Source organism: Balaenoptera acutorostrata, chromosome 9 (assembly GCF_949987535.1).
Source record: "Balaenoptera acutorostrata chromosome 9, mBalAcu1.1, whole genome shotgun sequence".
Classification (NCBI taxonomy): Eukaryota; Metazoa; Chordata; class Mammalia; order Artiodactyla; family Balaenopteridae; genus Balaenoptera; species Balaenoptera acutorostrata.
In genome coordinates this window covers 52,506,526-52,532,338 of record NC_080072.1, presented here as the reverse complement: position 1 = coordinate 52,532,338, position 25,813 = coordinate 52,506,526, and the positions used below count along the sequence as shown (strand labels likewise).

General features: G+C 55.0%; 1 protein-coding gene across 2 annotated transcripts in view; it reads left to right on the top strand.

Annotated features, from left to right (window-relative positions):
• The first annotated feature begins 798 nt into the window (after nucleotides 1-798).
• The window catches only part of STARD10 (StAR related lipid transfer domain containing 10), a 34,738-nt gene continuing 9,723 nt past the window's right edge, over nucleotides 799-25,813 (top strand). Inside the window, exons 1-2 of one of the 2 annotated variants that reach the window (XM_007173689.3) lie at nucleotides 799-1,163; nucleotides 11,265-11,575. In XM_007173689.3, coding sequence (XP_007173751.1) covers nucleotides 1,136-1,163; nucleotides 11,265-11,575 — 339 coding nt within the window. In that variant the 5' untranslated portion in view covers nucleotides 799-1,135. Of the gene's footprint in view, nucleotides 1,164-10,727; nucleotides 10,884-11,264; nucleotides 11,576-25,813 lie in introns of those variants that run through there. The other variant, XM_057553785.1, reaches the window with a different exon arrangement.

Here is a 25,813-nt window from a genome sequence, read left to right as displayed (position 1 = left end):
GTGAATAAAACAAAGTTCTCAACTTTTAGGTGGTGTACTTATTTTTAGTCAACAGTAGGAAGAAAACTAAAGTGTTAGGCCTCACAAAGCGGGAAGGTGATTGTTGGTATTGAACACTAAGAGGTCTAGTTTAGTATAGTGTGCCGCTGTCAAATATGGTAGCCATTAGCCATAGGTGGCTATTTAAATGTAATTAAAAGTAATTAATTGGATTTTAAAAATAAACTCAATTAAATAAAAGTTTTTCTTCCTCCATGGCACTTAGCCTTATGTCAAATGTCCAGTAGCCACAGACTAGTCGCTACCCTATTGGACAATGCAGCTATAGAATATTTCCATTATTACAAACAGTTCTTTTGAACAGCAGTAAGAGAACTCAGAGTCCCAGGCGACGGTGACCCCTGGGACTGCAGCCTCCAAAGAGTGATGGGGGTGGAAGCCCTGTGGGAGGTGCAGACACATAGTGCGTAGTATTCTTTCTAAAACTCAGTCCAACAGCGCTACTCTCTCCTTATGACAGCTACCGTGTAACTCGTGCATACCTCGAACCCACAGCCCAGGCTCAGAGAGCGAGACTCCACCACTTCACCGCGTTTCCCTGCCTGCACAAACTCACTACCATGCCCACACTTCATCTCCCAACATGCCCCGGGCCCTTCTCCTGCGACTCTGGCTCTTGGACTTCTGGGAAATGTAGTTTTAACAGCTTTCCAACTCCGGAAAGGTTCTAGCTGCGAATTGAGGCTCCCAAGAGGCAGTGCGTGGGCCGCTCCTGTCCAGTTCACCGCGGCCGCCATATCTGCCGTGAGGGGCGCCAAAGTCGGCACCCGAGGTTTAGTACAGCGGTAACTGAGATGCTGGAGTCCTGGGAGACCGCGCTGTGCCTCTCCCTGCCATTCCTTAGGTCTCCGCCACTCCGGAGTTGTAGAAATGCCTCAACCGAAGCAGAGCAGACAGGGCGCCAGGGAACCGTAGTAACGGGGCGGCCACAACCTAGGGGACTTGAAGGCAGCGTCTGACAGCGAGCAGCCAGACGGCCGTTGGGCGGCCCCTTACGCGGAGCGCACGCGCAAATGCTGGGCCTCAAGGCTTCCGTAAACACCAAAGAGCGCCTGCGCAAACGGAGCGCCTCGGGATGGACACGAGGGGGCGCCTTAGCAAAGGTAAGAGTAATAAATAGTAACGTAACGGTCCCGTTGTTTTTCTGTTGTCCTTTTTCTTATGGTTTGCAAAGCACAGCCCCCTTCATTGCCTCTCTTAATTTGATCCTTAGAGCAGTCATTTTACCAGTGGGGCAACGGGTCAGAGAAAGTCGTACAGCCAGAGTCCTATCATCTTAAGAGTGTGGAAGACCGCAGATGGTTCAGGATTCAAGGACTCTAGTCCAGGCTCTACCTCTGAGTTGCTATGTGACCTTGATAGTTCTGTTCCCCTGAGGACCTAAGCTTTCTCATTTGTAAATGGAAATAGGTTATTGGAAGGATCGAATAAGATCCGGAAGTGAAACTAAGTTGCCAAGCAATGTATAAAGGCAAAAGATTATTATAATCGGGTGATTGCAGATTGAGGAGCTATTTCCTCATGATACAAATTGCAAAACTGAGGGCCCCAAGAGGAGCAGGAGCTTGCCCCAGGTCTCAGCAGTCTGTGAGCAAGGGCTAACGCCCAGGCTTCCTGTGTTTGGGCTTGGAGCCCTTCCCTGCACCCCAAGGATTAGTGTCTTTGTTGGATACAGGCTTAGAGAAACGGAGTCTGGAGGAGTCCTTATTCCTCATCCTTCTCCTACCCAACCTGGGCCTAGTGGAGAAAGGCCCTGCTCTGTTGAGATGACTACCAAAAGGCAGAAACTAAGGAGAAACTGGAGAATCCTGAAGACAGAGGACAGTGTTGCTGGAGCTGTACAGACCCTGCTTCTCAGGAGAGTGGCCCAGGTAAAGGAAGGAACTCAAGTGTGACAGATGAAGGGGTAATGTGAAGGGGACAGACCCTGAATGGAAAAGAGTGGGCTCTGTTTCTGAGCCTGGGAGGAATTGGGTGCTCAGGTGATTCCAGTTGGGGCCAGCGACAGCTGGAGGTGGTGCCTGGGCTGGCTTGGATGCTAAGAAGAGGAAGTGATGCAGGTTGAGCTGAGAGGCTGTAGGAGCCACTCCTCCAACCAGGTGGAGCAGTCAGGTGACACCATAGGCACACCATACACCCCCCAAGATCAGGCAGCTGCCCGTCAGGGAAATGAACTTTTCTCTGTCCCTTGGAGCTGGGCTGTACCCAGTTGTTTGTCTCTGGAGTGCTCTTAGAGGTTCTGGACATAGGTATAGGAGGGGCTAGGAGACCCTAAGGTCTGGTTGCAGATGGGGCCTCCTCAGGCAAGTCATGAAAGGCAGGTGTTCGTAGAAATAGAAATTAAAGATCCTCCCCAACTCCAAGTATCTAATTCTCTGGGCCTTCACTTATCATCTCTGTTTTCAGCAGGGGAAACCGAGGCTAAAGGAAGAAAGAACTTTTCTTCAGGACACACAAGGAGCTGGCGTAAAATTGGACTAGGACAGGGATCTTTCCATTACATGGCAGTGATCAAACATCTTCATCAAACATTTATTGAGTGTCTAATGTATATGCTGAGAAGAGCTACCTTAGGGTACAAACAGAAGCCAGGATTGCAGTCAGACCTGGCTTTTAACTAGCCCTCCCAGTGACTTAATGCTGGGATCCTTGGCGAGTCACTACCCCACTCTGAGCCTCACTGTCTGTAGAGTGGGGTGGTAAGCCTTATTCAAGGGCTGTCTTGAAGTATAACTATGAAATAAATGAGTTAAGAACTGTTACGTGTATAGAACACCACCAGGCACGTGGTACATGCTCAGTAAACATTAGCCACTCTTTGTTACTCATGAACACAGATGGAGGCCAGCTGCAGATAGGGTTCTCCCAGAGCCCAGCAGGGGCAGAGATGTCGCAGCCCCAGGTACCTCCACTCTGTGCCCAGGGAGCCTGCATTTCTGGAAGTCAAGGGGGGCACTCACATCCCCATTTCCCCCTCTGGCACTGGGAACCTGGCAGGGAGCATTTACACCTCTACATGCACGTGATTCATTTCCCCACAACCTGGGTCCAGAGTAAAGGTGATTCTTGCCCAAAGCTCACAGCCCTGGACAGTAAGACCAGAACCACAACGCTTTCTCCTGGCAGGACAGAAGTCCCAAAAGGCTGACAGCAGGGCCTTGACTTGTGTGTCCCCTGAACAGAGCAGGAGCCATGGGCAGAGAGGAGCCTGGGTGGGAGACAGGGCCCAATGTCAGATAACCCTGCCGCCAGCCCACCCTGTTTGAAGGTGGCAGTCTGGCTCAGTGGTAAATTCAGCTCTGGTCGAGGCCTCCCTAGTGGAGGTCTGGTTCAAACCCCTTATTCATAGAGGAAGAAAGAGAAGCCCAGAGGGGCCAGGAACTCACCAAGAGCCCCACAGTAAGGTGGGAGTGAGTCTGAGCCAGAACTCAGGTGTCCTTATGTTAGGCCAGGGCTCTGCCTGGCAGCTAGTTTGAAGGGGGCAGGGCTTGGCTCCATCTCTCCTTCCCCACGGTCACCACCTCTCCTTCCCCACGGTCACCACAGTCCCTCTTGGAGCCAGCCTCAAATGCAGCCACCTGGGTGGGTTGTGGTCGGGGAGTGGCAGGGTGGGGGTGGGTGCATGGATAGGTAAAGGGAGGGGGGCGCACAGGACCTGGTCAGAGAAGCCCAGAGCCGAGCTGGGGCAGCTGGACTGGGGAGCTCTCCTTGGTGTGTGCGGCTGCTGCAGGATTCTAGGGCCTTGTTAATCAGTCTGAGGCAGCAGAAGATAAAACTACCACGGGAGCACACTCCTGGAGGAGGGGAGCGAAGCAGATTCAGGAATGAGTCACAGAGCCCAAGCCCTAAATTTAGAAGGTGCTGAAGGAGGCAGCCGCCCCCGGGGGAGCACTGTGGAGATGCCGGCTAACCCGGGGCACCAGGGCCTCAGGGCAGGGGGTAGAGGTTGGCAGGAGTCCCCTGCACAGCAGTGCCCCATGGAAGCTGGGTCTGTTCTAGGCCTGTTCCAGGTGTGAATTTTGGCCCCAGAATGAACCCCGACCCAAGGCAGAGCCTTCAGCCCCACTCACTGACAGAGCTCCTAGCAAGCCTTCCCCACACCAGCCCTTCACAGGGTCCTAGGAACCAGCCCCTGGAGTGTGGATGTCTCAGTACTGTCCTGCCTGCTGGCTGGACATAGCCAGGCTCCCTGGGTCCTGCTGCTGTCCTAGCATCCAGTTGTCAGACACTGAGGATGGGCCTGTGTGGATGCAAGGAGCTCAGGCCATTGAGCGAAGGCCTTCCAAAGGGAACCCATCCAGGCCTTTGTAGCTGTTTGGAATTGGGGTGAGGGAGGGGGACAAGATGTCATAGCACTCACTTCTGCTTTATTCTCAGCCCTCCAGTCTCCAAGCGAACCCAGACTGTTTCTTTTCCTCCACGTCAGAAGAGGGAGGCACTGCCTCCAGGTCAAGGAGCAGAGACTTAGGAAAGAGGCCATGCCTTGGGGAGAGCTGCCAGACAGGGGGTAAGGGGGCTCAGGAGACAAGAACTGATAGCAGCTGTGGCGTTTATTGAGTGCTCGTTGTTTGCCGGGCACCGTGCTGAGCTCTCCATGTGCGTGAACTCACTTCGTCTCCGAGGCAGTGGTGTAAGTCCTACTAGCCTACTCATTCTAGAAATGGGAGTGCTGAGACACAGAGAGGTTAAGTAACTTGTTCTAGATCACACAGTAAGAGGTTTTTTGTTTTGTTTTGTTTTTAATTTTATTTATTTATTTATTTATGGCTGTGTTGGGTCTTCGTTTCTGTGCGAGGGCTTTCTCTAGTTGCGGCAAGTGGGGGCCACTCTTCATCGCGGTGCGCGGGCCTCTCACTATCACGGCCTCTCTTGTTGCGGAGCACAGGCTCCAGACGCGCAGGCTCAGCAGTTGTGGCTCACGGGCCTAGTCGCTCCGCAGCATGTGGGATCTTCCCAGACCAGGGCTCGAACCCGTGTCCCCTGCGTTGGCAGGCAGATTCTCAACCACTGCGCCACCAGGGAAGCCACACAGTAAGAGGTTTTAACCCAGACAGCCTGGCTCCATAGCCCAAGCTCTTGACCACTGTGGTAGACTGCTGAGCAGGGTATTTCACCCTGTCTATTCCTCCTCCTCTTCTGTCCTTCCCTCCCCATCCTCCAGTCCCTGTACCCTAGAGTCCTGGGAGCTTCTCTCTGGGCCTTGCAGGGTCTTGCTGCCCAGGGTGCTCCCAGGCTTGGGGGAAAGAAGAGACTAACACAGCTCCACTGCAACCCCCCCCACCATGCAGGACTTCACAATTTACAGAGCCCATCCACCTGCCCCAGGCCGGTGGAGAGGCATCTTGAGCACCACCACTTCGACAGGAAGACAGACCAGAGAGGTGCAGGGCCTTGCCCAAGGTCGGCAGGGCCCAGAGTGGAACCATGGAGACTCCTCTTTGGGAGGGCCCCAGGCCCAGATGGCCAGCGCCCCCTCTGCAGGCTGGGTCTTTCTGCTGATGATGTCTTTTGGGCACTGCCGCCTGCAGCAACCCAGTTCGATTGCTGGGTCGATGCAGCCTTCCAAAAGCCCTCGAGTTTCCTGTCAGAGGCTCCTGATCCATCTGCCTGACCCCAGGCCTCCCCTCGGCTATGTGCTCAGGCTGGGTGGCAGTGGGGATGGAGGTGTCTTTGTGTGTCTCTGGGGAGGACGAGGTTTTCTGGCCCTTTTACCAGGGCAAGAACTCCAGCCTTGGGACGACAGCCTCTTTTCTGGAAGCCCGCACAACCTCCTTCTTTCGGTTTCTTCGTATTTTTTAATCTCAAAGCTGGGCCCTCAGTGCCCTGACAGGACAGTTTCCACCTCCTGGGACTAGAGGGGCCTCTGGGGCGCACTTAGGATCACCCGTTGGATGGGGGAAGGGGCAGAGGGTCCACCCCCCAAACCCCTAGGCTATTGTTCCTACCGGGGAGAGGCTCATCTAAGAGGCCTGCTTGAGGAGCTCAGACCTGCCCAGGGACACAGCCCAGCCCAGATATAACATGACTTCCCTCGCACCCCTTCTGCCCCTGCCAGGGGACCACACGTGGGGATACCAAGGATAGGTTCTGTTTCTTGCTGGGCCTTATTTTTCTCATTTGTCAAATGAGGCTAAGAGTCCCTGTATGACCTTCCACCTAAGGTTATTGTGAAGGTTAGACAAAATGAGTGTGGCAGACTCTTACTCTGGCCCAGGGCCTCTTCACAGAGAGGATGTGCAAGGCCGTTCGTGTGTGTGTGTGCGTGTGCACGTATGTGCACGTGTGTGCAACAGCTGTGACCCGGGTGCTGACTGTACCTTCCCAGGGCAGGTGAGGGACTGGTGTAGCTCTCTGAGGCTTTGTGATGTGGGTGTGGCACAGGGCCTCAGGTATAAGGTTGCCAGATTTAGCAAATATTTGATACATGCTCATACTAAAAATGATTTTCCTTATCTGAAAATCAAATTTCATGACGTGTCCTGTGTTTTATCTGGCAACTCTACTTGGGTGACCTGGTGCACCCTAGCCAGTGTACCCATGTTGGGCTCCCACGCATGAGACTGAGATTGTACGTGGCTCTGTGGGTCTGTGACAGGACATCAGTGTGATGGCACATGGCTGGGACAGTGTCACCAGGAGGAGAGGGGATGTGGGTAACTCTGATTGTGTGCCTTTCTGTGACTCCCTCAGGCTCTAGCAGCTCCCTCAGGGCAGTGCTTGGGCTGTTTGCTCAGGGAGGCCCATCAGGGGTAGGAGACCCACCCTGGGCAAACACTTAGATCCAGGTCCAGTTGGGACGGGGGTGCCGAGCCTATTGCCACCTGCAACAAACTGTAAATGACATGTCCGTCTCAAGGCCGAGCCAGCCCTGGGGGCCTCAGGGTGCTCTGTCCTGGGCCCTTCCAGAGGGGCCTCAGGAATCACCTCTCTACTCTGGTGCTTCCTGGTGACATCACACAGGTCATTGCCCAGTCTTCTAGAACGGTGCCCCCAGGGTACTGCCTCTTTACCCTAGGCAACCTGGGAATTTTCTCCAACCAAACGCAGGGTCAGTTACCCCTGAGGAGAGGGAATGGGGAGGAGAAGGGGTCGGGGGGGGCCTTCTCCTCATCTCCCAGAGGGGAGATCGAGGCAGCCATCCGTCTGACTAGATGATGAGTTGGAGGGAGCACCCCGGAGCAAGTCAAGACCTGGTAGCCCCTCATTGTCCAGGACACTGGACAGGGTGGGGCCCTTGGGCAGAGGATGAATCTTGAAGCAGAGAGAGGGTGGTGACTACCCCAAGGTCACCCCTGGGGTAGTGAAGGTAGTGGTGTATAATGGGGAACAGGGACAGAGCCTTGGGTTAGGAGCTGGGAGACCTAGGATCTTATCTCTGCTTTGTCCCTGCTGGCAGGGCCTTTGTTTCTCCATCTGTACAGTTAGGGGCTGTGGCCATATGATGTCAGTCTGAGGGTCTTTAGTCCTGACGGGGACTCAGCGAGGGGAGTTGAGGGGAGTGTGAGGGACCAGGTCATGGATGGCTCCAGGCAGGTGCCTGACCCTATTCCAACAGCTGTCAGGGGGCAGTGAGCAAGGACTGGTGTGAATATCTCCAAACGACCCCCTACCCCCATTCCAGGTACTGGAGGTCCCTAGATGGGTTCTGTCTTACTTTGATTCAGGGGCGTCCCCATGCCTCCCATACCTCAGCTGCTCTCTCTGTGAGGGGCATGTGTAAGACCCAGCACTTGCTCAGCACCCTGGGTAATGATTCCTCACATTCTCATGATGCCTCTCAGTTTGCTAAGCACCTTCTCTTTCTCTTACACGCTCCCGCCTTCCACTCCCACTCTGACTCCTGCTTGGTGTTGCCCCATTCTGGGGCTGGGGCCCAGAGAGGCACCTCACCCAATCCACTTTCCATCAAGGGGCCCTGTGGCTGGTGCAGGGGCTGCAGGGGGCAGAGCAGGGTCATGCTTTGCCAAGCTTTTCCACTGTTTACTCTTTCCTGAGAATCTTAACAACCATCCTATCAAGATGTTATCTTAACACTTTTTTGTTGGAAATATGCCATTTTTGGACAGTGCATTTATTCCTCCCTACCCTTCTCCCTCCGGTTATATTTTTAGTTACTTGAGGGTGAAACTGATATATGTACAACTCTTTTCCTTGCAATAAGTATAAGTAATAAGTAGGTATTATTATTCTAGATGAACAAACTGAGGCTCAGAGAAGACTGTCACCTGCTCTTGGTCACACATTTAGGAAATGGTATAGACAGGATTTGAACCCAGTTCCACAGGCCCTTTGCACTTCAGGCTGTGGGAAGCAGGGATGGCCAAGTCCTAGGACTCCTCTCCAGACTCCTCCCCCGGGTCACCCATCCCAGCCCTCCTAGCCTTCTCTCTGCTGCTCGGTGGTGTTTGAGACAGGATATGAATCTGCTTTGATCCAGGCATGTTTGGGAGGCTGTCATGAACCCTTGAGCCAGAGATACCTAAATTCCTGGGGTTTGGGGGGGGCCTGCAAGGGCAAATTAATGATGAATAGGATGAGGAGTAATGCCCCAGCTAGCCTGGCCTAAACCTCCAGGCAGGGTTGAGCCCAGGGCATAACCATCTGAGCCCAGAGGTACCAGGTCACCCACCTTTACTGCCCCAAGACCCAAAAGATTCATTCTTGGTTAATCTATATTTGGATTTGACTGTTGGTTTGATTTCTGCCATGTGTACCTCCCTGAGTTTGTGTGTCTTAGGCTGGCAGTGCTCTGGGGGGTGGAGAAGTCCTGTCAGTCTGCCCTTAGTGCTATCTCCTGCTGTCACCCCAGCCTTATCTCTTCTACCCTAGACTGGGTGATGGGCATGAGAGGGGTACTGCCCTGGTGCCTGCTGTCAGCTGAGATGTGTGTCATTGGGGCCCTAAGAAGGCAGGAGCCGCCAGGCCAGTGCTCCTCTCTCTTTTCCTCGTGGCAGATCCCAGAGGCTACAGTTCACAAAGCAGGCTCTGTGTACCCCTCTTTGAATCTCCCATTAGCTTGGGTATGAGGCTGTCAGATAAAACCACTGAAGCCAGGGGAGGGGCAGTGAACTGCCTAGGGTTGGGGTGGAGGCAGAGGACATGCATAGCAGAGAGCCAGAGCCCTGGCCTCCCAAACCCAGATCCAGCCCCCCTGCCACCCATTTCCACACACTTAAAGAATGTGGGTTAGAAGGGGCGAGGGTGATTATCTGACTATGCCCCTCACACTGGAGATCTAAGGTCATCACACAAGCCTCATGGGGACCTGCAACTCATTTTACAAGATTTACTTTGCAGAATGCACCTTGGGGTCACTTGCCATCAGGGCTCCCTGCTCACCCCCTCCACTTTTAAAATTGGGCCTGATTCACACACATCTCAGAGCCCTAAGCACTTCAGGAAGAAACACCTCTATTTGTGAACCCACCGTGACAACTCCTTATCTTTCTCGAGCACCTTTAAGAAAAGCTGTTCCATCCCAGAGCTCTAGGATGGTGAGGCTAGGAGGTTATACATTCTGATGCTCACATTCTACAGATGGGAAACTAAGGCTCAGAAAGATTATGGGGACAGCCAGAGCAGAGAAAGGAACCCTGGGGTGGGAGGAGGCTGAGATCTGGGTTCTGGGAAGGATGGCTATGTACTCACCGTGTGGCAGTGGGCAAGTGATGGGCACTTGTGCCCTATTAGCTGCCCATCCAGGGGAGCTCACCACGGGCCCTAGCTCTCCCTAGCCCTCTGTAGTCAAGGGCCAGTCACTAGGGTCAGTGAATGCTAGCCTTGGGCCCATTGCCACACTCATACTGGCCTCACCTCAGAGAAATTGAACTATTGGCCTCAGTTCACCCGGAGCAGCTGGAGGCGGAGCTGGCACTAGGACCCAGGGGGGCAGGTAGCAGCCTCCCTGGCTGGAAGGGGTGGCTGGAGTACTGGTGGACCTACCTGCCCTGTGGCTGTGGAGCTCTGGACAGCTTCGCCTGGGGAGGGACAGGGTAGCCCCAGAGCTCTGGGGCCAGATGCTCTTGAGAGCCTAGTCTAATCCATGGGAGGTGTGTGAATACATGCAGGGGTGCTCAGGAGGGGTGGTGGTGGACAAGGGCCAGAGTCTGGGGCTGGAGGAGAGCCTGGTTAAAGCTCCCAGCCGGGAGTGAGATGGGAGTGGAGATTTACCCACGTCTAGCCAGCCTGTGAACCTTGATGCTAGTGGTTGTTGGGGGATGCAAGCTGTGGGCTCTTGATTGTGGTGGGGGGAGTGTGCCCATCTTTGGGTCTCTGGGTGGTTCCTTGTGTCTAAGTAGGTTGTTGCAGAGGTGTGTACCTGTGAGTATGGGAGGGTGTTGGAGAGAAGGGGTTCGCAGGTAACTTCCAGAATCCCTCTTCGAGCACCTCCTCGCCCTTCTTCTCAGAGCCCACTCTTTCTGGGCCCCTCCCCGACCCCTGCCTGAGGACTGGTCGGGCCAGGTCCCCTCCGGAGGCGGGTGGGGCGGGCGCTAGGACCCGGCGGGGCGGGGCGAGGCGGGGCTCCGAGACCCATCAGCTGTACCTCCGCAGCCTGGAAAATACCCAGCGCCGGCGAGCGGAGACCCCGGAGCCCCCAGCCTAGCCCGGGGGGAGGGAGGGAGGGGGGGCGCGCGGGGCGGGGTGGGGGCGCGCGGGGCCTGGGGGGGGTGCGGGGCGGGGCCGGCGGCGGGACCCACTGCTCCTCCCCCCAGAGCCCCCGCGCTGCCCCGGTCGCCCGGGCAGCGCGGCGGCAGCGGCGGCGGCGGCGGCAGAAGCGCTCGCACCTCCGGCCCCGGCGGGCCCCGGCGGAGCAGCTGGCACAGGTGAACGGGCCGGCCCCTTGGGCACCCCACCCCGCCCCCACCACGGGCCCCGCGCGCTTCCCGCGCCGGCGCCGCTGCCGAGTTAGTTGAGCCAGTCCGGCCAGCGCTGCGCGGACCCCGCCGGGCCGTCCGTCACCTCGGGTCGCGGCCTCCCCCGGGTCCCGACGGGCCCCCCCCCGCACCCGATACGCAGCCCCCACTCCGGCCCCCAAACCGGAGGTCTGGGTCGCTCCTAGCGGAGGGGGAGGGGGGCGTACTGCTCTGTGCCGGTGGTGCGCGCTGGCCAGCCCCTGCCTGTCTCTAACTCTACCCGCCAGGACCCCGAACAGCCGCACCCGCGCCCCCAGCGCACTGACTCCGGTTCCCAAACCGGTCTTTCAGGTCCCTGGAAGGTGGCGTCAGCATCTGCAGCCGCGTCGACGTTGTTGGAGCTTCCGCGGAGGACCCAGGAGAGCCGGACTAGGACCAGGGCCCTGGGCTTCCCCATGGAGAAGTCAGCTGCCTCAACTGAGCTCCAGGGGCCTCGGCCAGTCCTGGGCCGCGACAGCGTCCAGGTGCCCGACGACCAGGACTTCCGCAGCTTCCGGTCAGAGTGTGAGGCTGAGGCGGGCTGGAACCTGACCTACAGCAAGGCCGGCGTGTCTGTGTGGGTGCAGGCTGTGGAGATGGATCGTACCCTGCACAAGATCAAGGTAGGGTTGCCCTGCAGCAGGTGTAGCCTGCACTGCACCCTTACTTCCTCTGACCAGGGAGTCTCCTGGTCCTCCCGCAGGGTTACAGACACCCGGTTGTACACCTCAGACTCTCCCGTGAGAAACCAGGAGGAGGCACAGTTTGCTGGCCCCATCTCACAGATGGGCCAACTGAGGCCTGGAGAGGGGGTGTGACTCACTCTGGCTCACTCAGCCAGAACCCAGGCTTCTGCACACCCCTGCCTGATCCGGGGAGGTGGGCTGCTGTCAGGCCTACCTAGGAGAATGGTCTCCCTCAGGGAGCACTCTGCCCATGGAAGCCTTCACCATGTCCTGACTTGAGTCATCTGAGGAGGGAGACTGAGCCCTTCTCTCCTGAATTCCTGGTTCTCTCAGCCTAAGCTGTGTATCTTTCCCCACTTTCTGCACCCTTGGGTGCCAGGGACCTGATTCCTTCCTGTCTGATGCCCTGCTCTTCCCCCTTCCCTCCTGGCTGTTCCCTGAGTCTCTCCTGCAGGGACTCAGGATCCTGGCTGGCAGATCCTGAAAGCAGGACTTAGATGTCTCTGCCTTACACAGGGCCAGACTGGTGGTGGGCTGGGGGAGGAGAGGACCAGCAGATGCAGGGAAGATGTAGGCACATTCAGCCTCCCTCACAGCCATCAACCCCATTCCTCACAACCCCCTGATTTTCTTCTCTTTGCCAAGATAGGGCCAGCTTGGGGTTTGGGACCCCGTGAGCCCACCTACCCTGGGGAACTAGATGGGGAATAGGCTGGTGAAGACTCTGATTGGAGGCCTCGGTAGCTTCCTCCAACACAACACATCTGGCATTGCTGTGAGTGCCACTTTTCAAGGGGGCAGGTCTCCCTTTAGTGGAGTCCTGGTAGTAGACTGTACCCTTCCCTTTCTCTTGCCTCACCCTTCCTGCTGTCCTTCTCGAACATGTGGAGGAGTGTATTCCTGTGGTGGAGGGGGGCAGAGGTGGAAGCAGGACACTGAACTCAGAGGGCACTCCTGCCCTCCCTCTACTTCAGCCCCTCTTGCCTGGGACCTGCTCTTGGATTTGGATTTAGCTCTGGCATCATGGCCTCATACCAGGGCCAGAGATGTCTGACCTTCCCTCTCTGACCCTGTGCCTTTCTGCCTCACTTTGTCTTAGTCATTTAGACCTTTGTCCATCTGTTCCTGTGTGGTCTTCTGGCTCACCCATTCTGTCTTCCCTTCTCCCTTCTGTAACTCTCTTTCTGCACCCTGGCTATCTGACTGTCTCCTTCTCTCTGGGTTTCCATGTGTGTCTCCCCTCCTGGGACTCTCTACCCAGGCCTGAGGACCCTGGGCTGGGGCCTTCCCGGAGGCCTGACCTGTGTCTGAGCCTGAGGAGCAGGGAAGGGAAGGGCAGCTGGTATGTTCCAGCTTAGTGCTCTCTGAGGACAGGGACAGGTCCTACCCTTCTTTGCATCCTCAGCCTCCAACACAGACAGAGCAGGGATGTTGGTTGAATGAAGGATGGAAGGAAGGAAGGAACGAAGGAACAAACTGAATAAAACGTGAGCAAAGTTTTTGTGAGAACAAGGTTGTTTTCCTGACTGTGACCTAGGAAAGGCTCAAGGCTGGGCTGTGCAGTGGGGTGGGGAAGTGTAATTTCCCCACCGAGCTGGCTCTCCAGAAGGAAGAGAAGGGGAAAGTCTGAACTGAGACCAGTACTCCCACCCTCTGTGTCAACAGGGCGGAGCTGCCTCCTTCATCTGGCTTGGTTAATGAATAAACCCAGCCTAGTCCAGGACTGGAGTTGGCAGGTCCGGGGTCCGGAGTGCCACAACGGACCACTTGTGGCCAGATCAGATTTGTCAGGTGTTCTTCCTTGGGAGTGGAGGGGACTTGGAAAAACGGGGGTATTGTGGGCTTGTGGTCAGGGCATACACCTGACCTTCCTTCCCTCTCAGACTAAGCAGAGGTTGGAGGTGCCTTTACAACTCCAGTTTCATACTCACCCCTCACTGGGGTGCAAGTATGGACACCGAGGTCCAGAGAGGAACAGGGGCCAGCCCAGGCTCACACAGCCAAGTCCCAGCAGAGCCAGACTTGGCACCCGGACCTTTAGCCTACCGGCCTAGTTCTCTCTGTTGTGCTCGCCACAGTGGAGGGGGACTGGGGCCAGGAGGTGAGCAGAGCTGGGGCCTAAGGAGGAGGCTGGGGCCTTGGTTACGGGCATCCCAAGATCTCTGATCCCCTCAGCACAGCCAGATGGAGCTGTGGGGGACAGGCAGAGGTCTCTGAGCTCCCCATCCCCAAGATTCCAAGAATCCATTTCTGGTAAGAGCCCCTGCTCTGAGCCAAGCGTTTCTCTTCATGATCTAATTTACCCTCAGGCCAGTCCTGGGCAGCAGTAGGCTTGTCTCCATGCTACAAACAAAGAAACTGAGGCTGAGAGAGGTGATGTCACTTGCCTAAGGTCATATCAGCTGAGGCAGGAGTGGAACCCAGGCCAGCCTGGCTCCAGAGTCCCTGCCTCTCTCATCTTGGGCTCACATCTTAGTCAACATTCTGGCATTTGACCCCATCAATAACTCTTTGAAGGACGTGGTGTTTTCATCATCCCATTTTTGTTTGATAAATGAGAAAGCTGAGGCCCAGAAAGGGGAGTGGCTTGTCAAGGTCACACAGCAGGTCTGAAGCCAGAGTCCCCAGGGATGATTGGGTCACTCCGGGAGGCTGCGACTCAACCACAGGTATTTGTTGAGCTCCCCCCTCCCCACAGCCTGTTCTGGGCCTGCCCTCTGAGCTGGAGAAGCCAGCTGCCTCCTGTACATGCCCTGTGTGCATGATCCCAGGTTGGGGGAGCAGGTCCACCTATCTGCCTACCTGACTGATTTCCTCTACCTCACTCCCTTTCCCCCAGACTTATCTTCTCCCTGCTTCTGTGTCCAGAGGTTCCTGGAAGACACTGTGGCTCTGGCCCAGCATTTGGAGCCAGGACAAAGGGACAGGGCTGCTGGAGGCCACCTCTTCCCTTTCCCTCCCTCCTGGCCTCCGGCCTGGTCTGGTCCCAAGCCTGCACTGTGCTCCGGGCACTGGAGAGGAGGCAGATACCACCTCCTGAGAGGTCAGGCTTCGTCCCAAAGGCAGACGCTGAACATGGATCCTGGGTCCAAGGCAGAGGGCAGTTTGGAACCTGAATACAGGTCTCTCAATGCCCAGGCCAGGCTTCCCCACAGCTCCTGTAGCAGTAGAGAAATGGGAAACCAGGGGGTCTGTCATTTATTCAAGCAGGGCCAGCTGGGGAAGAGGCTGAGGTCCAGTCCTGGCTATGGTATTCTTTTGCTGTGTTTGTGACTGTGGGCACATCCCTGCCCTCTCTGGGTTATGTCTCCATCTGTGCCATGGGGCTCTCCTGGCTCCAAGGGCCTCTAAACTCAACGCCTGGGCTGGGGCCCATGGAGAGGGATGAGGCACAGGGGACAGAAAGCAGGAGATGACACGGCCTGCCCAGCCCTGCCCTGGATGCTCATGTGCTCAGGCTCTCTGATGCTGCTGTGTACCTAGCCACCTGAGAGGTAGAGGAGACCTGGCCCCTGTCCTCAGAGGTGTCCAGACCTTGGTGGAGAGAAGACTGACAATTCCAGGTGACCCCCTGCCCACTGCATGAGGCAGGTGTCCACAGGCAGACCACAGAGGCAGGAGTGGGCCCGGTGGGTAGGGGCCTTGAGGGGCTTGACGGTTGAAGCAGGGGTGCGAGGTTTCCTGGGGGAGTGCAGCTGAGAACCTGAGGTTCCTCTTGCCACAGGAAGCTGGGTGGTGGGGACCTATCTCCTCTGACTTCCTGTCCTACGACTCCTCCTCTTCCCCTTTGGAGAAAGCTTCAGTGACCCCTCCCTGACCTGTCTCACTGTCCACCTGCTTCCACACCACAGGCCCCCTGAGTTCCAAGCTCTTAAGCCAGTGCTCCGGCCTGTCCCCTCTCAGCACCTCATTCTCTCCCCCTGTAAAATTTGGGATCATCTCAGGGATCTCCAAGGGCCCTTCTCACTCTTAATGGTCCATGGGACTCAAAAGGGTCATGGGGAAGGTGGGGACAGTTGCAGGGCCAGGTGTTTTCTTCATGTTGTCCCACTGAGTCTTCACAACTGTCCTGTGGCATAAGTCTTATGAACTCCATTGAACAGATGTGAAAGCTGAGGTTCAGGGCAAGAATTCACTTGTGCAGTCAAACAGCTAGGAGGTAGCCGAGGCAGGATCAGAGCCCAGGTCCTTGAGACTCCAAGGCCAAGATCTCTTCACTCCCTTGGGCCTGCTTATTAGCATCATTGGGCCCTTCCGTCTCCTGGACCCTGTGGCTCAGAACCTACCCCTGTCTTCTGCCTTCGGTCTCCCTGTACTGTGCCATTGTGGGAGGGCACCCTGGAGTGGTCCCAGCTGAGCAAGAGCCCAGTCCTTACTGTGTGACCTTGGGGGGTCACTTCACCTTTACGAGTCAGTCTTCTTATCTGTGGTGGCAGAGGCAGGAGTTAATTGGGTTTTAGGGGTTTGGATTCAGTGAGTTCAGGTTCAGGCTGGGCCTCTGTCGCCTCTGGGGCTCAGTTTCCCTGTCTCTACAGGAAGTTGCTGGGCAGGTGGTTTGTAGAGGCTGGCCTGGCCTTAGGCCATGGTAAAGGCTTCTGCATTGCTGGACACAGAGTAAGGACGGAGAGCTAAGGCCATGACAGTCTGTGCCATCTGAGAGGTCCCTAGATGGGGCTCCTGAATCCAGGCTGAGGCCCTGAGACCCCTGTCCTGGATGGCTATAGCTCTGACTTGGTGTGAGGGCAGCTGGAGAGAGTAGTCCAGAGCTGTCCTCAGGGGACAGGCTCCCAGAGAGCATGCCCCAGGGAGTCAGGGTCTGGACCTTCAGGTGGGGGAAATCAGAGAAAGGAAAGGTCAGAGGTGGCTGGAGGCTTTAGGGAAGTCTTTCTGGAGATGCCTGGGTTGGCCTGAGGCCATAGGGGGAGAGCACAGGGTCCAGAGTCCTGGGCATGTGACCTTGGGCAGATTGCTGCCCCTGCCTAGCCTTTAGCTTCCTCATCTGTCACATGTGAATAGTAGTGCTGCCCTGCCTGTCTTTGGGCACTTCATTCAGGTTGGGGACAAAGAAGGAAATCAAACGAACTCTGCCCTCAAGGAGCTCCCAGTTGGATGCTGGGACAGACACTTATCACAGGAGCTGCAGAGACCCAGAGCAGGCCTCTGAATCAGCCTTGGGGGCCAGAGAAGGCTTCACAGAGGAGGAATTCTCAGGTGATCTGTTTGGAATTGGGTAGAGAATGAGGAGTACAAGTTTGACAGCATTGGGAGCATTTCATACAGAGGAACAGCTGTGTAAAGACCCAGAGGCAGGAAACAGGGCAGTGCATTAGGAGAGCTGCAGGTGGTTCATTGTGGGGCTTGGAACTCAGGGGGCTGGAGGTGATTAGACAGCTAGACCAAGGCTCTAGGATTTGGGTCCTGGAGGTTCTAGGGTACCAAGGGAGGGTTTTAGACAAGGTAGGTGGTAGGAGGAAGATGCTGCTGTATTTGTCTGGACAGACATGCCAAGGCCTGCACTAAAGCAGGGACTGTGGGGAATGGAGCAAGGGATTGCATCCAGAAAGATTTAGGAGGCATAAGGGATGGGACATGGTGGTTACAGCATAAGTCTTGTGCAGGCTGGGATGTAAGATAGTATGGATGTGCAGCCCCCTGGGGGCAAGGAACTGGTGGGATGGGTGCTTTCAGTCAGTGTCCATCCACGCTGGGGCTAGAAGAGCCCTCAGCCCCCAGGCTGGCTCTGTTCCTCCATGACCAGCTCCCCAGGCTCTGGCTTTTAAACTTTAACGAGCCCCAGCTCAGTTTCCAGCCGAGAGTCTTTAAAGTTTCAGGAGACGAGAGAAAGGAGGCAGTCCTGGAGACAGATGGGTTTTCTTTCTTCCCCTGTGTCTCCATGCCTGGCTGGGCCACCTGGAGCCAGGGCTGCGGGTGCCATGACCCCGGAGGCGTGGTGCTCTTTAGGGATCTGGGACCTTAGCTGGGCCGCTCCAGTCTGTTCGTGAGGGGCCAGCGGCCACCGAGATAGATGGGAATTAAAACTCTATTCCCACCCTGCCCCCTTACCTTTACCCCTGACCTGGGCAGGTGAGCATCCACCCTCCCCCCCCAGCAACAGGTGAGAGGAAAGGTGCTTAGACCATGCATTGGGCTCGAGGTGTCTCTGTCCCTCCCTGTGCCTCACTTCAGGCATGCTTGGTCTGGCCTCAATGCTCCGGGACCCCTGGAGCTGTAGAAACACAGGCAGTGGAAGAAAGTATCAGGTCCAGAACTTAGTGGTGGGTCCCACACCAAATACAGACTCCTGTCACCTGTCATTAAAGAGAGGCTGGGCAGGTGGCACTGGGCAGCTGGAGCTGTTCTCTGGGGCTTTAGCATAATAATTGCCTCCCTGCCTCTCAGCCTGGCTCCCTGAAGGCAGCTACTTGCTACCTCTGACCTCTCTCTAGAATTCTTATGTCTTGGGGCAGTTGAACAATGCCTGCAAGTTTACCTCCCTCCCCTTCCCCTCCACCACGCAATGGGAAGTACAGGTAAATACTGCCTTTGGTCTCCTCTGCATTGTCTGGGCCATGTAATCTCATCCTTTTGAGTTCCCTGTCACAACCTGCATCTAACCTTGGTTTCCTGAGAAATCCCTCTACCATCTCCTTGATGCCTCCTCCTTGTTTTTGGACCCTTCTAGATTGCCTGGGACCTTGTACTAGACCAGGGAAGTGATGAGTCTTAAGGCAGAGGCCTGACAGCCAGAGGGGATGGAGTTCCCTTGTGTGTCTCCAACATTCATTCATTCAACACATATTTATTGTTCACATACTGTATCCCAAGTATATCCAGGAATTTAGTGGCAAACCAGACAGATCAGACCCTGTTGTCATGAGTTTACATCCTGAGGGGGAGACAAGCAAAATAGAAGCAAATAACTAAATAAGATACCAGATGGTTGTTGTGTGTTATGAGGGCAGGATGATGTGATGGGAATTGTCTGGCCTTCTATGTTTGGGCCTTCTGTGTGTGGAGCTGGATTGTATGTGCCTGTGTGTGTGATCTGGTCCTTATTTGGGTAGATTGTGAGCCCCTCGGGGGCAGGGCACCTGACAAAGGTCATTAAATCCATATTGAATGTGTTTGTGTGTGTGTGTGTGTGTGTACACGTGCCTAAGGTTGGGTGTATGTGCCTCTGAGTGTGAGACTCTGTGTGTGTTTCTGTGTCTGGCATTACTTTGTGTGTGTGAGTCACACCCCCTCACTGCAGCAGAGTTGTCTCTGATCCAATTATGTCTCCTCAGCTGTCTCCCAGTGGCTTCCACCCCCCAGCTCAGCTCTGGCTCTGCCTCGGTTTTCCCCTCCCTGCTTCCCTGCAGCCTCCTGTCTTTGCCTCTGGGCCTGTCTCTGGGTCTCAGAGTCTCCCCTTGGGGTGTTTTCTATCCCTGTCTCTAATGGTTACTGCCTCTGCCTTTACGTCTCTACTTGTCCTGTTTCCTCCTTTTTTTTAATCTGTCCTGGTTATTTATTCGTTCAACAAACCTCTTCTCGTGTCTCCCACCCACTCTGCCAGCCACTGTGCTGGTGCTGGGGACCTGGAGATGGATCAGACCTGGGCCCTGCTCTTAAGGCCTAGTGGGGTGACTGATGGAGATGGTGACAGCCCTTCGTGAGGACTCAGGTCGAGGGAGACGTGGCTGACAGCGTGGTGGGGGGCAGTGGCGTCTGGGTGGGACCTGTGGGGCCCATCAGGAGTCAGGTGGCAGGCTGAGAAGGTCTTGGTGGGTGCGGACTAAGGGTGAGGAAGGAGAGGAGGCAGAGCCAAAGTTGGGAGGATGTTTTGGTTAGGATTTGATCTTGAAGGCAGAGGCAGCAGAGGCTTTCAGGCTGGGCAATACCATCATCACTGGGTTTTATTTTTTATTTATTTTCTTATTGTATTTTATTTCGTTGCACCACACAGCTTGTGGGATCTTAGTTCCTTGACCAGGGATCGAACCTGGGCCGGCAGGAGTGAAAGCTCAGAGTCCTAACCACTGGACTGCCAGGGAATTCCCAGCACTGGGTTTTAGAAAGCTCCCTGGCCCCAGGTGGCAGATCGGCCTGGGAGCCAGGGGACCAGTGACGAGGCTGTGGCTGCGCCGGTCCAAGCAAGGATGGTGAGGCCTGCCTGGGTCTGGCGAAGAGGAGCTGTTGGGAAGGTCATGGCCAAGCAGGATCCCAGGTTCCAGGCACAGGCGGGGAGCAGAGGGGAGTGGGCATTGGGGTTGGATAATCCAACAGTAGTGGATATGGTGAGGGTGAGCCTATGGGCTGTCCAGGGGGTGATGCCCAGGAGGCTGTTGAAAATGCAGTCTGGAGCTTGCTAGAGAGCTTTGGGGGCATGAGGCCACTGTTAGCGCCTGAAGTCCTGGGAAGTGTTTATCCAATTTGTCTTTGCTTGTCTCTGTGTCAGCCATGGCCCCTGTCTCATCTCACTGATCTCCCCGACCCCCTTTCTTTTCTTGCAGGCCCACCCACGCTCTGCTCTTTCTCAGGTCTGCCTCCTCTGTCTGGCTCCCCACCTCCGCCAGGGCTGGAGCAGAGTGGTGGGAGCTCCAGACCAGGAGGTCAGCTTCCAAGAGATCAGAGCAGGATGTTCCTCAGCTGCAGAGGCCTGGGGGGTGGGGGTGGGGGTCCAGGGAGGCTGCTGGAGACTAGGTAGGGGGAGGGGAAGGGGATGGAGGCACAGTGGGGATGAGTCACTCAGCCCTGCGTGGAGAGCAGCAGAGGGGCCTAGCTTGGTCTGCCTGAGCAGACTCTGGGAGCTGTGTCTAGGGGAGACATGGCAGTACCTCCGCCTACCACCGGTCTCAGGAGGGCCGCACTTTAGGAGAGAAGATGGGTTGAGGTTATCTGGTGCCAGATCCCCTTCCCTTCAGAAGAGGCTGTCTAGTCATTTTACAGGTGAGAACTCTGAGGCTGAAGGTGGGGGAAGGAGAGCCTGTGACGGGCCCACACCAAGCCTGCTCTCTGTGTCCTTCCAGCGCCCCTTACTCCGGGCAGAGCTGCCCCAGCAGCCCCAGCCCCTAGCGTGGACCCTCCAGGGATAGTCCTCATCTGGCCAAGTGCTGGCCCACCTGGGATTCCTTGAGTCCTTGACAGAGCAGAGCCTTGTTCTTAGGGAACAGCTTCAGGGGTGGACTTTGGGTTGACACTGGGTTCCAGGATGGTTCTTCCCTTCACTTTTCTCAGCCACCATTTACAAATGGGCGTAATCTTCCCTCCTCACGGGTAGTTGAGAGGATGGAATTAGGAGAATTTGCAAGGCCCTAGTGCAGAGCCTGGCACAGAGCTGGCACACTCTTAACGTTTGCTGAATGGATGAATGAATGAACAGTCTGAGGTACCCAGGGGACAGCTCCATTTCCTCCTGCGTCCATCCTTGTTCACTGGGGTTACCTCGTGGAACTGCATGAGCCTTCTCCTTCCCCCAGCCGGTCCAGGCCATTTCCAGTCCCCTCCAGCACCTCTGCCCAGAGCCTCTTTCCCCTCCTTACATCTGGGTGCCATCTGCTATTCTATTCATCCTATAGGACTCTGCTTAGGTGTGCCCCTCCCTGTACCTGCGTCCCCCTGCTTCCTTCTGTCCCTGCCGTGAGCCCCCAGGATTTTCATGCCTGTGTCCCAGCTGAGGGTGGAAGGACCCTGAGCCCCCTCAGGCTTTACTCTCAGCATGGCTACACCACACAGAGCATTTCCAGGCAATTCAGCATCAGCCTGGGCAGCCTCAGGCCCATCTCAGCAGAGTCCAGGCTCCCAGGTCCAGGGCACAAGGACCTCGGGATTCTGGACAACACACTTAACCTAGAAAAAAAAAAGTATGGTTTCTTTATCTTATATAAACTCTGTTGTACCAACAGTAACGAGAATCCAAAAATGATAAATTAATCTCCCAGAGCCTCAATTCCTGAGTTAAACTTCTCCCTGGTTCCTTCCAGCTCTCATTCAAGGGTGTAGGTAATTTATGTACAGTTGAGACCATGGCACAGATGTAAGTTTGTGTCCTCTTTTGTTCATTTAACATTGCATCTGTGGAAATTTCTCATATTGCTACAGAATCATTAATTCAGGAACATTTCTGGCAGCTGCTCCCTGCCAGGCCTCTTCTGGGTTCTGAGGGGCCCCTGCCCCTGCCCTGAGGGAGACCACAGTCCTCAGTAGCTGGGCAGTGATCTTCAAGGTGAGGTATCATTCTTAACTCAACCAGGCCCTGTTGGTGGTGGTGTTCCAGGTTGTCCCCCAGTATATTTTGCTAATTACAAATGCAATAATACAGTCATGAATATTGTAACAGAACTTTTTTTCTTATTTTGTATTTTTTTCCTGAGTATAAATTTCTGGTCCCTGGAGTTCTAGGACCTGAGTTGAAAGATACATTTTTATGATTTTAAAAATATTTGCCAAATTACTTTTCAGAATAGTGCAACCAGTTTTTGCTGTCACTAACTGGGTAACAGTTTTACCATATGCTCACAAGCAGTGGTTATTTTATATACTTTTGCTATTTACTAAATGTAAATTGATACTTCAGGACAGATTGAATTTACTTTTCTTTATCAGAATTATTAAAGATCTTAACAGAAAGTCCCAGAATCTCCCTTCACCTGTCTCTGCCCCTGCCCCTTACACTCCATTTTATGAGGATGATGGCAGAAGTAGTAATCAGCCTCAAGTGCCACAGAGAGTTTTACAAGCGTCCAGGAGGTTTTCACAACGACCCTTCCTTCTGACCTCCACAAAGCACTGAGGGCCACCAGGCATGGCCCCAGCACTCTAAAAGTCAGAGAAGCTCACACGGGCATGGCCTCTTTGCTGGCTCACCTGTCCCTCCTTCCGTTCAGGCAGCATTTCTTTACTAGACCATGCCAGGCACTGGGGATGCCAAGACAAGCAAGGGGCCAGGATGAATCGATGCATCGCAGTGTGTGCTGATGAAGGGAGGCGGTGGGGTGGAGGAGGAGGCCCCAGACCAACCTGCAGAAGTTAGGGACACGGTAGGCGGCCTGGTCAGGACACAGCCAGGCTGAAGTTTGAGGGCAAAATAGCAAAGAACCAGCAAGGGGAGGTCCTGGGAAAGCAGGACTTATTAGATCTCTCTCCTCCTACACACCCCCACCTCTGCTTCCCCTGATGCCCTGTGTCAGTGCCCATGAGCTGCTCTTGAGATTTGGCGGGGACATGGGGGGAAGGTCTTAAGGGTCTCCATTCTGGGGACCCCAGAAACCCAGAGGCAAGGGCAGGTGCTCTAGCAGCTTGGCTAGATGATGGCCGTGTGGGGCCTTTAGGAGGGGCAGTGGAGGGCCCTGAAGCCAGCAAGCAGGTGGTGCGCAGCCCTGGGAGGAGGACTTGGAGCAGACAGGGCAGAGGGGCCACTGGAGCTGAGCCTTTCATGTGCTGTGTGCCCTGGGTCAGAGTCTGTATCTTTTAACACCTGGACTGACATGGTGAGGGCAGTGCCTGGTTGTGGGTTGTGAGGGTGGAGCCTGTGGACTTGTGCAGGGCCCTGGTATAAGAGGGCCACACACCCCCTCCCTGTCCATCCACCCTGTGGCAGGATCTGGGGCATTTTTGTTGTTTTAAACTTTGTTCCTTGCCCCTTTATATCCTGCCCTTTGGTGTTAGCAGGAAAGTGCTCCCCTCGGCAGGGCCTGAGAAGTCAGGGAAAATTGCCAGGGCCTAGGGCTGGAGAAGGGCAGCTGCTGCTGGGGGCTTTATGTACAAGTCTCATTTAATCCTCACAGCTCTACTCCGAGGGGAGGATTATCCCTGTTTGACAGATGAAGATATTGGGATTCAGAACTGAAGTCCTTTGCCCAAGCCAAGGCCACACAGGCAGGAAGCGGCAGGACAGAGGCCTATCTGACCAGACAGCCTGGAATTGCTGCGAGTCTGAGCTTGTGGGGCAATGCGATGGCCCAAGTCTTCTCAGAGGAGACTTCCAGGTGCAGAGCTCCAGTGCTGAGCTTTGGAAAAGCACAGCCTTGCCTTTAAGCCCAGGGAGGGCTGAGGATAGAGTCGGGAATTTTGTTCAGAGGAAGAATCTCTGAGCTTCGCCTGCCTGGTCAGCAAGCCTTTCTGAATCCAGTGAGCTCTGCGTAATAACCATCAATTACGGCTTCCCTGGTGGCGCAGTGGTTAAGAATTTGCCTGCCAATGCAGGGGACACGGGTTCAAGCCCTCGTCCAGGAAAATCCCACATGCCACAGAGCAGCTAAGCCCGTGTGCCACAACTACTGAGCCTGTGCTCTAGAGCCCGCGAGCCACTACTACTGAGCCCACGTGCCACAACTGCTGAAGCCTGCGCGCCTAGAGCCCGTGCTCCGCAACAAGAGAGGCCACTGCAGTGAGAAGCCTGTGCACCACAACAAAGAGTAGCCCCCTCTCGCCTCAACTAGAGGAAGCCCGCGCGCAGCAACGAAGACCCAACGCAGCCAAAAATAAAATAAATTAAAAATTAAAAGAAAATAATAACCATCAATTAACTAAGGCAGTCTCCAGTTGCCAGCATGTTTGTTTTAGCTGGGCCAGTCCTGCCCCTTGATGAAGGGAGCAGAAAGTCCTGACACTTTGGGGTCAGGCACACCCAGGCTCTGGTTCGCTCCACCTCTGTTAGCTTTGTGGCCTTGGTTAATCATTTTACCTCTCTGGGCCTCACTTTCTGCATCTGTAAAATGGGGGTGATGATATCCATCAGGGTGTTGGGGGGGTAAGAGACAATATTTGCACAGGATGCAGCTTGGCGCCCTTGACAGCTGGCAGAGGTGGTTTGACCTAAACTTCAGCCGCTGGGGGGTCCGTGGTCCAGGTGCTGCTGTCTCCTTTGTGGGATGATGAATTAGTGATTTGGAGCACATGGTAATGGTTATTGAGGTGGTAGCTATTGTTTGGGGCTATGATTGATTTGATAGCTAGTGCTCCACCCTGGTCAGGAGTGCTTTCTCTGTTTTAAATACGGTTCTTTTGGGAAAGGGTGATTTGCTTAATAGTTATTCCTTTAACAAAACTGCTAAAATGCAATGTGGTGAGAAGTCAGCACAGCCTGAGGCATGTTTCAGAGCCCAGATGGACCCCTTACCCTTCTCTGGGCCTCAGTTTCCCCAGTGGTGACCTGAAGAGTAGAGGTGGAAGAGATCATCTCCTGGGTCCCTAGGACTTTGGGATAATCCATGTGCCCCATATATCCCACGGGCAAGGATATTGGAGACCTGCTGTGTTAAGGTCTTGGCATGTGGGCCAGACTTGGATCCATCTGTCCGTGTCTCAGTTTGCTTGTTACTGCCCTGGCCATTGGCCCTCAAAGCGACACCACAGCCCCATGGACATGACCTGACTTCTTTTCCTGTCTCAGGTCAGCCATCTCCCTGGGTCCTGGGAGATACTTCAGCCCCTTCCCTTACCACTTCCCTCTTCTTGTGGAGATTCCTCTTTCTCTAATACTGAGCACTGGGAAGGCATCTCCCAAAGAAGCACGGGGCAAGGGGTGGGAGAGAGGAGGAGGGTAGAGTGAGACACCGCTAGGGCAGTGACCCTGCTCTGTACTTATTTATTTAAGCCTCCAGGCTTTTGCACCCCCCAGTCTCTCTGCCTGAAATGCCCTCTCTCCCCTTTCAGCAGTTCAGCTTCTTTTAGGTTCAGTTGCCCTCTGATCCCACAGTTCCCATGCCCCCCCCCCAACCCAGCTCATTCTCTAGTGAGATTTTATGTCCCCATCTCTCCCCCTGCGCACTTGATGGGCCCTCTTTAGGGCAGGGCCCAAGTCTGGTTCGCTTCTCAGTTCCCTGCTGCCCAGTTGCAGCCCTTGCACACAGCCGACTCCGGGCAGTAGTGAATGGATGGATGGAAGGGCAGGGCCAGGTGAGACAAGAGAGGCGCCTGGGGCCCAGAATGTAAGGAGGCACATGCAAACACGACCTGGTCCTAGCCCTGTGGAAGGGTGCGTGGCTGCTTGTGGAAGCCTGCTTAAGTAATAACAGCTACTGTTTTGGGGGTATCTATGTGCCAGGCATATTGCATACATTATCTCATTTAATTTAATCACAACGTCCCCATGAGATAGGTACTTTTTAAAATTTTTAATTTATTTATTTAATTTATTTATTTTTGGCTGCATTGGGCCTTCATTGCTGTGCGCAGGCTTTCTCTAATTGTGGT